The sequence below is a fragment of the Neovison vison genome, chromosome 10 (genome assembly GCF_020171115.1).
Source record: "Neovison vison isolate M4711 chromosome 10, ASM_NN_V1, whole genome shotgun sequence".
In the NCBI taxonomy this organism is placed as follows: Eukaryota; Metazoa; Chordata; class Mammalia; order Carnivora; family Mustelidae; genus Neogale; species Neogale vison.
In genome coordinates, this window is record NC_058100.1 from 59,780,440 (window position 1) to 59,794,965 (window position 14,526).

At 47.1% G+C, this 14,526-nt stretch overlaps 1 protein-coding gene across 1 annotated transcript in view; it reads left to right on the forward strand.

Moving 5' to 3' along the window:
- The first annotated feature begins 7,303 nt into the window (after positions 1 to 7,303).
- Positions 7,304 to 14,526, forward strand: part of LIN9 (lin-9 DREAM MuvB core complex component) — a 69,315-nt gene continuing 62,092 nt past the window's right edge. Inside the window, exon 1 of the mRNA XM_044267397.1 lies at positions 7,304 to 7,410. Within this exon, the coding sequence (XP_044123332.1) occupies positions 7,332 to 7,410 (79 nt within the window). The 5' untranslated portion in view covers positions 7,304 to 7,331. The remainder of the gene's footprint in view (positions 7,411 to 14,526) is intronic.

Consider the following 14,526-nt stretch of genomic DNA (forward strand, 5'->3'; position numbering starts at 1 on the left):
GACCCTCCAAGGGGTCATTCTAAAGAAACAGGACCTGCCAAGAATTCAATTTGCGTCTTCCTGTAGTCACTTGGTTTCAGCGGGAGAGGTGGCTTCTCTTTACAGTATAGTTTGCAAAATAGTAAATAGTAGCATGCTTGGCGAAAAGACAGAGTGGGAAGGAAAACATTTGGATGTTGTTTTGTCTTTTCTTTGGTCTTTGGTTTGCTGTTATCATTGAAAATTGTCCAGCAGAGGTCTTTGGCTTTGCATTTTCATTAAGTGGCTTAGAAAAGCATTCTGTAAAAAGTGACTCCCAAAGGTTTTCAATGGGAGCACCTGGGTGGCTCAGTCTGTTAGGCGTCTGCCTTCGGCTCAGGTCATAATTCCAGGGTGCTGGGATGGAGTTCTGCCAGCAGGGAGCCAACTTCTCCCTCTCCCTCTGCCTGCCATCCCTGTTTGTGCTTTCCCTCAAATAAATAAATCAAATCTCAAAAGACAACAGCAGAGTTTTCCAATTGAGACAAAACCCCAAGTCTGAAAATACGGTCTTCTAACAGCTTTACTGAGATATAATTCATATACCACACGTGTCACCTATTTGAAATTTTCTATTCAATGGTTTTTAGTAGAGCTGTGCAAACATCACTACAGTCAATTTTAGAACATTTTCATCACTCCCAAAAGAATCCTTATACCGGGAGCGCCTGGGTGGCTCAGTGTGTTAAAGCCTTTGCCTTCAGCTCAGGTCATGATTCCAGGGTCCTGGGATCGAGCCCCGCATCAGGCTCTCTGCTCGGCAGGGAACCTGCTTCCTCCTCTCTCTCTGCCTGCCTCTCTGCCTATTTGTGACCTCTGTCTGTCAAATAAATGAATAAAATCTTAAAAAAAAAAAAAAAGAATCCTTATACCCCTTAGCAATCCCACACACCCGCCCCAGCCCCCAGCCAATCCATGATCTACTTTCTGTCTCTACTTGCTTATTCTGGACATTTCCTATAAAAGGAATTATATATATGTGGTCTCTTGTGACTGGCTTCTTTCACTCAGCATGATTTTAAGGTTCATCTATGTTGTAGTAAGTATTAGTACTTCCTTTCTGAAGAATATTGTTATATGGACACAGTTTTTTAAAAAATAGCTGCTTTTATTATAAAATAAAAATTTTAGGGGTGCCTGGGTTGTGCAGTGGGCTGGGCATCCGACTCTTGGTTTCGGCTCAGGTTGTGATCTCAGGCGTGTGGGATCGAGCCCTGCTTTGGGCTCCACGCTCAGTGGGGAGTCTGCTCAAGATCCTCTCTCCCTCATTCTCCATCCACCCCTCTCCTCTGTGCTCTCTAAAATAAATAAATCTTGGGGAGTCTGGTGGGTTAAGCCTCTGCCTTGGGCTCAAGTCATGATCTCAGGGTCCTGGGATCGAGCCCTGCATCGGGCTCTCTGCTCTGAGGGGAGCCTGCTTTCCTGCTCTCTCTGCCTGCCTCTCTGCCTACTTGTGATTTCTCTCTCTGTGTGTCAAATAAATAAATAAAATCTTTTTAAAAATAAATAAAGCTTTAAAAAACATAAAAATTTTACTGTAGAAAAGTGATAAATGCAGATATAAAGAAACTAAAACTGACACTACCCAGGGATAGCTACTGTTGGGTAGTGTCAACTGTGGTGTGACAGTAACACATCCATCACCAGGCCCTTAAATGGTGTATTCCAAATTCTAGTTTACACATATATATGTGTAAGTGGAATCATACTGTGTGTACTGTTGGTGCAACATGGCATTTTTTTTTACTGTGGTAAAATATATATAATATACGATTTACCATTTTAGCCTTTTAAAAAAAATTTTAGTCATCTCAACGCCGAACATGGGGCTTCAACTTACAACTCCCGAGACGACGAGTTGCACGTTCCACTGACTGAGCCAGCAGGTGTCCCTGTTTTAACTAGTTTTAAGAGTGGGGTTTGGTGGCATTATGGACATTCACATTGCCCTGCGGCCACGACTGCCATCCATCTCCAGAACCCTTTCATCGTTCCAAACGGAAACTCAGCACCCACCACACACTAACGACCCCTGGGAACCTGTTCTATTTTCTCTCCCTATCAATGTGACTACTCTATGTACCTCATGTAAGTGAAATCTGTGCATTTGTCTGTTTGTGACTGGCTTATTTATTCAGCAGAATGTCTTCAAAGTTCATCCATGTTGCAGCATATTTGAGGATTTCCCTCTCCCCTCCCCCCCCCTTTTTTTTTTGAAAGAAAGGGAATAGGAGAGTGGGAGGGGGGCATGGAGGAAGAGAGAGAGCACATCTCAAGCAGGCTCCATGCTCAGCATGGAGCCCAACCCAGGGCTCGCTCTCACAACACAGATTATGACCTGAATGGAAACAAGAGTCAGATGCTTAATCAACTGAGTCATCCAGGTGCCCCTCTTATATGTTATTTTAAATTGGAATACACAATTTAAGGGCCTGGTGATGGATGTGTTACTGTCACACCACAGAGGCAGAAATGAGGCAGGGAGAGGGGCTCAGGTTCCTGATTCCCTCACCTGGTCGATGTTGTCCTTGAACAAGTTTTCAGGTTGTTGGGAGAATCGAGTAACCAATGATTTAAACTCTCTCTCATAAATATCCAACAAAGAAGCTCAATGAAGATAGTTTCGTGGCTTGCTTGCAGTCTCACAGTTAATACATGGTAGCTATGGGGCTGGGAGACAGCTTCAGGCTTCAGACTGTGAGTAGACTCATTTAGGGTTTTAGTTTAAAATGCAGATTATCAGGGCACCTGGGTGGCACTGTGGGTTAAGCCTCTGCCTTTGGCCCAGGTCATGATCTTAGGGTCCTGGGACCGAGCCCCACATCAGGCGCTCTGCTCAGCAGGAGCCTGTTTTCCCCTCTTTGCCTACTCGTGATCTCTCTCTCTCTCTCTGTCAAATAAATAAAATCTTTAAAAATTAAAAAAAAATGCAGATTATCAACAATCTATTAGAAAACTTGAAAGACTCTACCCCAAAACTGCTTCAGTTGATAAATTCAGTAAAGTCACAGGATATAAAACCAATATGCAAAAATCTGTTGCATTTCTGGACACTAATAAAAAAGCAGCAGAAAGAGAAAGGAAGAAAACAATCCCATTTACAATTGCAGCAAAAATAATAAGGTACCTAGGAGTTAACCTAACCAAAGAGGTGAAAGCCCTGTACTCTGAAAACTATAGAACACTGAAGAAAGACACTGAAGAGGACACAAAAAAAGATACTCCATGCTCATGGACCAAAAGAACAAATACTGTGGAAAATGTCTCTACTACCCAAAGCAATCTACATATTTACTGCAATCCTTATCAAAATACCAACAGCATTTTTCACAAAACTAGGACAAACAATCCTAAAATTTGTGTGGAACCACAAAAGACCCCAAAGAGTGAAGCAATCTTGGAAAAGCAAAGCTGGAGGCATCACAATTCTGGACTTCATGTTTTATCACAGAGCTGTAGAGATCTAGACAGTATGGTATTGGCACAAAAACAGATACAGAGATCAGTGCAACAGAACAGAAAACCCAGGGATGGACCCACAACTCTATGGTCAACTAATCTTCGACAAAGCAGGAAAGAATATCCGACGGGGAAAAGACAATCTCTTCAGTAAATGGTGATGGGAAAACTGGGCAGCCACATGCGGAAGAATGAGTCTAGACCACTTTCCTACACCATACACAAAAAAAAGACTCAAAATGGATTCAAGACCTAATTGTGAGACCTGAAACCATAAAACTGCTAGAAGAGAACACAGGGAGTAATGTCTCTGACATCAGCCATAGCAATGTTCTTCTAGATAGGTCTCCAGAGGCAAGGAAAATAAAAGCAAAATAAACTACTGGGACTTCATCAAAATAAAAAGCTTCTGCAGAGAAAGGAAATGATCAACAAAACTAAAAGACAAGCTACTGAATGGGAGAAGATATTTGCAAATAATAGAGAATAAAGGGTTAGTATCCAAAATATATAAAGAACTCACACAACGCGACACCCCAAAGTAATCCTATTAAAATGGGCAGAAGACACGAACAGACATTTCTTCAAAGAAGACATCCACATGGCTAACAGACACATGAAAAGATGCTCAGCATTACTCATCATCAGGGAAACACAAATCAAAACACAATGAGCGATCGATCACCTCATGCCTGTCAGAATGGCTAAAATCAACAAGACAAGAAACAACAGGTGTTGGCCAGGATGTGGAGAAAGGGGAACTGCTGTGCATGGCTGGTGGGAATGCAAGCTGGTGCAGCCACTGTGGAAGAGAGTACGGAGGTTCCTCAAAAAGTTAAAATAGAAAAAAAAAAAAAAAGTTAAAATAGAACTAGCCTACCACCCAGTAATCACACTCCTGGGTATTTACCCAAAGAATACAAGAGCACTAATTCAAAGGGACACATACACCCCCAAGGTTTACAGAAACATCTACAATAGCCAAAGTATGGAAGCAGCCCATACAATATATCCATTCCCATGTGTGAGATATATATATATATGGCGTATTATTATTCAGCCATAAAAAAGAATGAAATCTTGCCATTTGCAACAACACAGATGGACCTAGGGCATATTATGCTAAGTGAAATAGGTCAGTCAGAGAAAGACAAATACTATATGCTTTCACTCGTAGGTGGACTTTAAGAAACAAACAAGAGGGGCCTGGGTGGTTTAGTCGGTTAAGTGTCTGCCTTTGACTCAGGTCATGATCCCAGGATCCTGGGATCGAGCCCCTCCCATCCGGCTCCCTGCTCGGTGGGTAGCCTGCTTCTCCCTCTCCTACTTCCCCTGCTTGTGTTTCCTCTCTTGCTGTGTCTGTCAAATAAATAAAATCTTAAAAAAGAAAGAAAGAAAAAGAAACAAAACAAACAAAGGAGAAAAAAACACAAATCAAGAAACAGATTCTGAGGGGCGCCTGGGTGGCTCAGTGAGTTAAGCCTCTGCTTTCAGTTCAGATCATGATCTCAGGGTCCTGGGATTGAGCCCCGATTCCGGCTCTCTACTCAACAGGGAACCTGCTTCCTCCTCTCTCTGCCTGCCTCTCTGCCTACTTGTGATCTCTCTCTCTGTCAAATAAATAAATAAAATCTTAAAAAAAAGAAAAGAAAAAGAAACATTCTGAACTCCAGAGAACACACTGACAGTCACCACAGAGGAGGTGGGTGGGGGATGGGGGAAACAGATGATGGGCATTAAAGAGTGCACCTGTCTGTGATGAGCACCAGGTGATGGACGGAAGTGTTGAAATCACTCAGTTGTACGCCTAATATTACACTGTGCTAACTATACTGGAATTTTTTTAAAAATTAAGTTTAAAAAGCAAAAAAAAAAATACAGATTATCAGAAATAGAGCCTAAAATTACTTAAACAGCAGACCTGCTGTTTCGTGTGAAATCTGTATTAGGACACAAGCTGGTTTGCTTTGGTCTAATGATACCTTGACCATGGGCTACTTTTTTTTTTTTTTTTTTTTTCAAAGCCAAACAGCAAGGGTCGTTTATTACGAGTTCAAACCCGGACCTCTGCGCCCTCGTTGCCGGTGACGCTAAGAGGTCGCCCATGGGCTACTTTGCCACACTTGACTTACCTCAGCCCTCTATTCTTCCATTCTGAGTGGACTTTCCTGGAACTTCTCTCAAAATTGGTAGGACTTACTCCCACCTGCTGACAACAGGGAATAAATTGTTTTTGGCCTCTTGGAATGTAGATCAGAATGTGTCGAGACAGCATGGGAGGGGTTAAATTAGTGAAGTGGGGGTTACTTTGTAAAATTGAACTTTTCACCACACCGCTCCCCTTCCTACCTCAGAAGTGGCCTCAGTTTCCCAGGCAGAAGCTGGCAGCTGTCAGCAACAGTGAGACCCACCCACCCACCCCATTGCAAAGTGGTGGAAACAAACAGCGGACGTTTGAGCCAAATCGTGTGCGCAAAACTAGTATGAGGCCTGTCCATTTACCAACTTATAGAATCCTCAAAATCCGCTGTGATTCTTCGTACTTTGTATGTGAGAATGTGAAGCGCAGAGATTTAAGAAACAACCCTGCGAGGTGCCTTGGGTGGCCCAGTAAGTTAAGCGAAACCCGACTCTCTCCTGTGTGGGGCTCAGGTGGTGATCTCCCGAGATCGAGCCCCCCAACCAGCTCTACATCCGCCTTTTCACTCAGTGCAGAGTCTGCTTGAGATTCTCTCCCTCTGCCCCTCCCGCTGGTGCGCTCTCTCTAAAATGGATTCTTTTTTTTTTTTTTTTAAAGGAGGAGAAACAAACCTGCATTCAACCAGGCCTGGGCAGGTGCAGACGTGTCTCCCCTCTTTCGCCTGCCCACCTCAAGGAACTTCTCCGCCAGCAACCATACGTGTCTCCAGGACCGTCCTCTCGGGGCACCGCAATCCACGGCCCACATTTTCGTTAGGGCACAGATGCAAGCTGGCTGCCCTCTTACTCAGAACCCGGTTCTGAGTAATAGTACAAAACAGAACCCGGTCGCTGGGCAAGCCCCAGCGCTGAGCCTGGCCGCAACCGCGCTTCTAGTCCCCGGAATTCACCTGTGTTGCCTTGTCCTGGCCTCACTCTCCCCGGGACCCCCTGAATTCCCGGCGGGGAAGGCTCAGGGCTCACTAGCAACTGTTACACAAACTGTTGACAAGCTACGGTGGCTTTATCACGGACGGTGCCATCTCTCCCGCAGCGGGACGAGCTGGCATCGGTGCTCCCGGGCTGCCTGGGGCAGGGGACCCGCCGCCCCGCCGCTGACTCCGGGCGCCGGGCCGGCAGTGCCTTCCCCGCCGGCCGCGAGGTCCTGCGGCAAGCACAGCGGCTGCCCGGCGGCCAGCCGACTGGCCCAAGGCGGTGACCCAGCCCGGGCCCTCCCGCAGGCTCCCCGCGGCGGGGAGGGCCGGGCGCGCCGGAAAAGCGCCGGCCGGCCCACAGGTGCCGCCCGCCCGCCGCGCCTCTGCCCGCCGCGCCCCCGCGTCCTCTCCACCCCCTCATCCCCTCCCCGCCGCAGCCGCAGCGCGGCGGCGAGCCCCGGACTGCCGGGCGGGCCTCGGGCTCTCCCCGCGCGCTCCGGCGCGGGGCCTGGCGGCGCGGCCTCCTCCGCCTCCCTCCGGCCCGCGGCCGGCCCGGGAGCGTGGGGGAGGGCGGGGGCCAGGGCGGGGGGCGCCGCCCCAGGCCCTCCCGGCTGCACCCCCTCCCCGGCGGCCGCGGGCGGAGCCCAGCCGCCTGAGCCCGCCGCGGCGGCAGCGGCGCGGCGCCGCGGGCAGCGAGCTCCGCATTCGAACCTCCCTCGCAAAGACAGTCTCCGCCCCACAATGCACCGCGGCGGGCAGCCTTTGAAAAAGCGGCGCGGCTCGTTCAAGATGGCGGAGCTCGACCAGTTGCCTGACGAGAGTGAGTAGCACCTCAAAGCGCCCCCCGCCTCCTGCCGACCGACCGCCCCCGGGCTGCGCCGGCCGGGACGGGCGGCCGTGCCCTCCGCCGGGCGAGCGGGCCGGCTGCCAGCCCCGCCGCGCTCCCCTGGTGCTCCCACCCCGGGGTTGCCGCCGCGTCGCCGCCTTTGTTATGGTGTCTGTGTGCTGGTTTCTGGGGTGGTGTGAGCGCCGGGGCCGGAAACCGAAAGCCTGGGGGCCCGGCGCGCGCCCGGCGGACGCGGGGGCTGCTGTCCCGGCCCGACTCGGGCCCCCGGCCGGGTGGGGGAGGAGCGGCCCCGGGACCGCGGGGGCCATCCGCGCCGCCTGCCCCGCTCGCCCGGCGCGGAGGGACGCCCGGCAGGGTTATGTAACCCGCCCGGCCGGGGCCGCGCGGGGCGGGGGCTAGGGAGGGGCTGCCGGGGCCCGGGGTCGCGTCCTGTCGTGGCTCCTGTCTTTGCAGGCACTCGGGATCCCCGCTGTTCTCCCCCCAACCCCCTCCGGTGTGTCCACCCCTGGAAGTGTTTCCGTGTCAAAGGGCCGGCCCCTTCCCCTGGGACCACAGGTGGCTGTGGACCTTTCCAGGGAGATCCAGGCTGGGCGCCCCAGTGTGCAGGTAGCCCCCAGCCCGTAGACTTCCTGGTGTGTGTTGGTGCCTTCAGAATCACGGGGGTACCTTTCTGCATGGCTGAGAGCATCTCAGCATGGTCACACGGTGCCCTTCCTGACACCCACCCCTGCGATAGCCTGCCTTGACGGTGTTTACTCATCCCGCCGCCTCTGACCTGCACACTCACCGGTGTTTAGTAAGTGCAAGCACCAATTCCGTAGTTTACGCACGGCAGGGCGGAATTCGGTAATTTGCAGTGTTGTATGAAGTATGGAAGAAGGCAAGTATTTGAGTTAGTTACAGAAGGGTCCTGATCCACACTCACTATTAGGTTTATGGGTGCCTATCGTCTAGGAGAGTCTTAGTGTAACAGAACAGAAATCTCAATCATGGCTAAATCCCAACTGTGGAAGCTGGAGGCAGATAGACACCCTTAAAATGAGAGATACATACAGCCAACTCTGTTTTTTCTGTGGGGTCATGTATCCTTAATGTGTTACAAAGTGAAAAGTTCAAGTTACCAAACTGGTGAAAAGAGTTTGTGTTTTAAATTTGTTCTAGACCAGGGGTGCCTGGGTGGCTCAGTGGGTTAAAAAGTCTCTGCTTTCGGCTCAGTTCTTGATTCCAGGGTCCTGGGGTTGAGCCTGGCATCAGGCTTTCTGCTCAGCAGGGAGCCTGCTTCCTCCTCTCTGTGCCTGCCTCTCTGCCTACTTGTAAACTCTGTCTGTCAAATAAAATAAATAAAATCTTTAAAAAATAAACAAATTTGTTCTAGACCAGAGTGAAGTTGCAGTAGAATTTTCTGTTCGAGGGACATACTCAATTGTGTAATGTCCAGGAGGGTAGCCTCGAAGCCCCTGGGGCTGCGGAACTCTTCCAGATGTGGCTAGAGTGACAGAGGAACAGAATTTTAAATTTTATTTTATTTTCATTAGTTGAAATTTACGAGATTATATGTGGCTAGTACTGCATTGGAAAGGGCACCTCCATAGGCCATCCATGAGTTTTGTTTTTTCTGGTTTGGAGAACACAGTTGTGATTTCGGATGCTCCCAAATAAGGGTGGGCCTACTAAACAACATGCTTGTCATCTAAAATCTGTGTTCTCTTTAGAATAGATATTTTATCACGGCTTAGAAGTCACACCCACTAAACCTGTTATTTTGATTACTGTGGTCATTCTGTTGAGATGACAGATGTTTTAAGTGACCTTCTTTTAACTGTCATTTGGAATATTCGCTTGTCATTGTTAAACGTTTATTGAGGACTTACTGTGCTTCTTTGTAGAGACTTGGGACTCACAGTAGGGTTCAAATTCCAGCTGTACTCTCAAACTGTATAACTGACATTTGTATTACTTTGTGACATCTCTGGTCCATTGGGATGTATATGGGCGTATACCTGTGTTTGTGTAGTGTAGGTCTTGTGCAGTTGGCCATAACATGTTGAAAGCAGGAATTACCTTGCTTCATTGGTCACACGGACCTACATACATATTGGGTATGTTTAGATACTTGATTTATACTGAATCAAAGGTAGGATAAGAGGCATTTCTAATGAACCTGGAGCGGAGTCTTGGAAAAGGAAAGTGATTTCAGTTTGATACTGGAAATAGCTGTGTTCCTCTGCCAGTTTTAGTCAAAGGGGCTAGCTCATAAATTAGCCAATAGCCAGTATAACATTATCAATAATAAAAGCTACCATCTGAGTACTTGCTGAGAACCAGATGCTGTGCATAGCTTGTGATACACATTTGCACACTGAGTGCTCATATCAGTTGACTAACCAGGTTGGATTGTGTGTGTGAGGTATCGGAGGCTCTCTTCTGCCCAGACCTTTCCTTTGAGCTCCCGGACTCAGTATCCCTTGCCTGTTTCACCTCTCAGATGCCTTAGCAGCCCTTCACACTTCATGGGTTCAAGACCTATGTCATAATCCAGGGGTTCCTGTCTTAATGAACAGCTCCACTGTGCGTTCACTGAAACCTAAATAGCTTTGGTCCTCCTCTGTCTTCTAGGTCCCATACTGAAGCCATTACTCTGTCTTGTAACTTTTACCTTCTCCATGTCAGAATCTGCGTACTTCTCAGCATCTCCTGCCCCAGCTCAGGTGACACTCCTGTGCACCAGTCACCATTCACCCACGGCCTGTCCCCACCCCGCAACCTACACATGGCCAGAACCATCCTTCCAGAATGTGTATATGTCATCCTGCTGCTTGGAACATTTTCGTAGCCACAAGAGCCTTTGGACTCTGGCCACACTCCACCTCTCCAGCTTCAGTTTGTAGCACTCTTCCTCTCATCCTGTCCCTTTGGGCTAAATTTGGCCTTTTTCTTTCCCTGTACTCCCCAGGCTTGCTTCTTTTTTTTTGCAAGGCCTTTGCACATGCTGCTCTCATTATCTGGAATCCTCTTCCTTCCCCTCGCTTGCTGTTGACAGCTACTTATCCTTCCGATCCCATTTTAAGCTTCTTTAGAAAGTTATTTTCTGTCCGTGACAAAGATTACATCTTCTTATTAAATCTTTTCCTACTACCGTGGAACTCCTTGGAGGCACCTGTCATAGTTGCAGCTTTACATTTGTTCACGTGATTGGCTAGAAGCCTCCTGGAGAAGGTACCTTTCTGTTTTGCTTCATGCTTGCATTTCCGGTTCCATGCATAACACCTGGCTCACTTTGACCTTTTTTCATGGCCCTCTTCATTTGCTAGCTACTCCCTAAACACAGTACCCTTTCCCCCTGTTCCTTGAATGTTCTAACCATTCTATTTCAGGGCTTTTTTTTTTTTAAACTTGTTATTTCTTCTGCCCAGACTTGTTGCTTGGACCTCCTGCTCCCTTAACACTAGTCCTTTTTATTCATTTATTTATTTTATTTATTTTTAAAAGATTTTATTTATTTACTTGACAGAGAGAGAGAGGCAGCAAGAGAGAGGACACAAGCAGGGGGAGTGGTGGAGGGAGAAGTAGGTTTCCTGTTGCACAAGGGAGCCTGATATGGGACTTGATCCCAGGACCCGGGGATCATGACCCAAGCCGAAGGCAGACGCTTAACGACTGAACCACCCGGGTGCCTCAAAACTAGTCCTATTTATTTATTTATTTATTTATTTTTAAGGTTTTATTTACTTACTTGACAGACAGAGATCACTAGTAGACAGAGAGGCAGGCAGAGAGAGAGGAGGAAGCAGGCTCCCCACTGAGCAGAGAGCCCGATGCGGGGCTCGATCCCACGACCCTGAGATCATGACCCAAGCTGAAGGCAAAGGCTCAACCCACTGAGCCATCCAGGTGCCCCAAAACTAGTCCTTTTTAAATGTGACTTCCTCAGAGAACCCTTCCCTCACTCCCCTGTGTAAAGTAACCCACCCCCACTCAGAGATCCCCTCATTTGTTTCTTTTATGACAATGGCCACGCATCATTATCATTTCATGTACTCGTTTATTGTGTGTCTCTTCCCACTGGAGTGTAAACTATCAGAGAGCAGAGACTTTGTCTCTTGACCTTCAGGTAATCCCAGCCCCTAGAATAGTGTGGTAGCAGGCATTCAGTGGGGACTTTGTTGTTGTTGTTGAGTGATCAAAGTAATGGTAGCAATAAGCATGATCTAAAAATTAGCCATGTGCTATGCGCATTGTTATCCAAGCACTTTTACATAACTTGCATAATCCCCATTTTACAAACGAAGAATCAGCAGCACAGGGAAGTGAAGTAAATTGCTTAAGTAACCCAGCAAAAAGTGGCCGAACCCAGATTGAAACACAGCTAACCTCCATGTGTGCTCTTGACTGCTATGCTATACCACCTCTCAGAAAAACGGTTAAAAGTGGTAGGTCAGAAGCCCCAGGGCAGAGTCTTGCCTTCACGGAGAAGGAATGGATATCCTTGAGGTTCACACCCCTTCCTTCAGATCTTTGCTCAAACATCACCTTTCAGAGAACCTACTCATGAGCACCTCTTAGCAAAATTGTCTTCCCTCTCCTAGCCCACCTTCCTGTTACCCTGCTTTACTCCCCACTCTCCGCAGCACTCACCATCACTCGATGTGTGTGTTTGTCTCCCTTCCCTAGAATTTAATTCTATGGGCATGGGCCTTTGGCTCTTTTTCATGCTGTTGTATCTCCCGTGCCTATAGCAGGGACTGGGAGCGGGGGTGTGGTTAGCACTCCCCATATTGACTGAATGCTACCACTTTTTCTAAGATGAATGATATTTCGGGGCACCTGGGTGGCTCAGTGGGTTAAGCCTGTGCCTTTGGCTCAGGTCATGGTCTTAGGGTCCTGGGTTCGAGCCCCACACTGGGCTCTCTGCTCATCGGGGAGCCTGCTTCCCCCACTCTCTCTGCCTGTTTGTGATTTCTCTCTCTGTCAAATAAATCTTTTTTTTTGTTTAAAATGAATGATATTTCTCTTGGTAGCTACATGGATATGTGCCCTGTCCACTAGCTGCTTCCCAGGTGTTGTTCTGTGTGAAGCTTTTTAGCTAGACTTTATGGCCTCTCTCCACCATGTCGCCCCACAGTTCTACTTCCGCTGATCATTAAACCAGCGTGCCGTTTGGAGGCTGGTCAGGTGTCTTGTTACCTGGTCTCCACATCTGTGCAAGAGACTAGAGTGAGAGCGAGGGTGACTTTGGTGTTATGGCGTGTCTGTTCCAGAAGGCTCTCATCCTGCCCTGCAGAGGAGAAGTCAACTGAAGTTCCGGGATTGGAGTGGCATAAAAATATTTCATAGCCAGCACCGCAGTACATTCTCGTTGCTTCTTTTAAGCCTGTTGTCTGCTTATAAGAGTTGTAAATTGTGGCTGCTTCTGTTAAACACCAAGGAGAATTAATCTGTCTTCTTTGATGTTTTACCTAGTTCATATTCTTCTTTCTTACTTTATTCCTTGGAATCATCCTTTATTTATTTATTTTTGTGTTTTTATGAAGTGCCATAATGGATTGGCTCCTTAGAGTTATTTTACACATTGTGAACTTGCCATTTAAAAATTTATCTTTTCTCAGTGCAGGTAAATGACCAACCTTTCAAATAACATTAACCACTGCCTGATCTTAGATTATATTCTGGCAAAATTTAATGGATATCATAGTAATGAGATGAGAACTAGCTGGTTCTAAAATAAAGCAAATTTAAAAATAATGAATGATATGTAATGATTTGATTATAATAAAAGAAAAAGTGTATCAAACAGTTTTTTTTAAGTTAAAAAAGAGGGAGATTTCACTCATCTACAATTCTGTGAATAATTTCTATGTCAGAGCATAGAAAGGATTTTTCTGTTAATTTTTGTTGTTGTTGAGCTATAATTGACATTTAACATTGTATTCGTTTTAGGTGTACAACATAATGATTTGATGTATGTGAAATGATTGCCTCACCTGGGTTAGTTAACACCCATCACCACACATGGTTACAATTTTTTTTCTTATGGTGAGCACTTTTAAGATCTATCTTCTTAGCACCTTTCATGTATACAATACAGTATTGTTAACTGTGGTTGCTGGGCTGTATGGTACATCTCTGGGATTTATTCATCTTGTAACCGGAAGTTTGTACCTTTAGACTGTTTTTACCGTTTTGCCCACGCCCCCAAACCCCACCTCTGGCAACCATCAGTCTATTCTCTGTATCTAGGAATTCAGGTTTTGGGTTTGTTTTTTAAGATGCCACATTAAATGAGAGAGACCATCCTTTTTTTTTTTGATTGACTTGGACTTCTTTGCAATATACATATCCAATTCTGAGATTTTCAGTTTATTGCTCTCCCTGTCTCATAAAAATGTATTTCCCTCTGGTTTCTCCTGCTTCTCCTCACCCATAGATCCCATCCTTTATTCACACCAGAGCCTGTAGCCCGGTGTGTCTTCAGAGTGGGCCTGAGGGTTACTTGCAAGAGAACCCCTGAGGACCTTTATTAATAATACAGATTCTGGGGGCGCCTGGGTGGCTCAGTGGGTTAAGCCGCTGCCTTCGGCTCAGGTCATGATCTCAGGGTCCTGGGATCAAGTCCCGCATCGGGCTCTCTGCTCAGCGGGGAGCCTGCTTCCCTCTCTCTCTCTCTGCCTGCCTCTCTGCCTACTTGTGATTTCTCTCTGTCAAATAAATAAATAAAATCTTTAAAAAAAAATAATACAGATTCTGCATGCTTGAGGAGCTTCCTGGTTTTTCTAATATACATTAAGGCTTGTTTCAAGCAATGAACCCCTCCATCAGTATGCTAGTCCCTCTGGCTCTTCTGAACTCCCTTTTGCAGTTTGGGTCTTGAAGGGTTGCACACACCTGCATCTAGACTTTTCCAGGCACTTGTTACCTCATACCTATAGCGCCCATGGGTGATTTTTATTTTCTCTTCTCTCTGCTGTATTACTGCTTCTGGACTTTGGTTCAGTAAACATCAGTCCCTGTCTCTTATTCTTCAGCACTCGAATACTGGATGGGGATCCAAAATCTCTCTGTGCCTACTCTCCCTCTGCCCTCTCTTGGAGA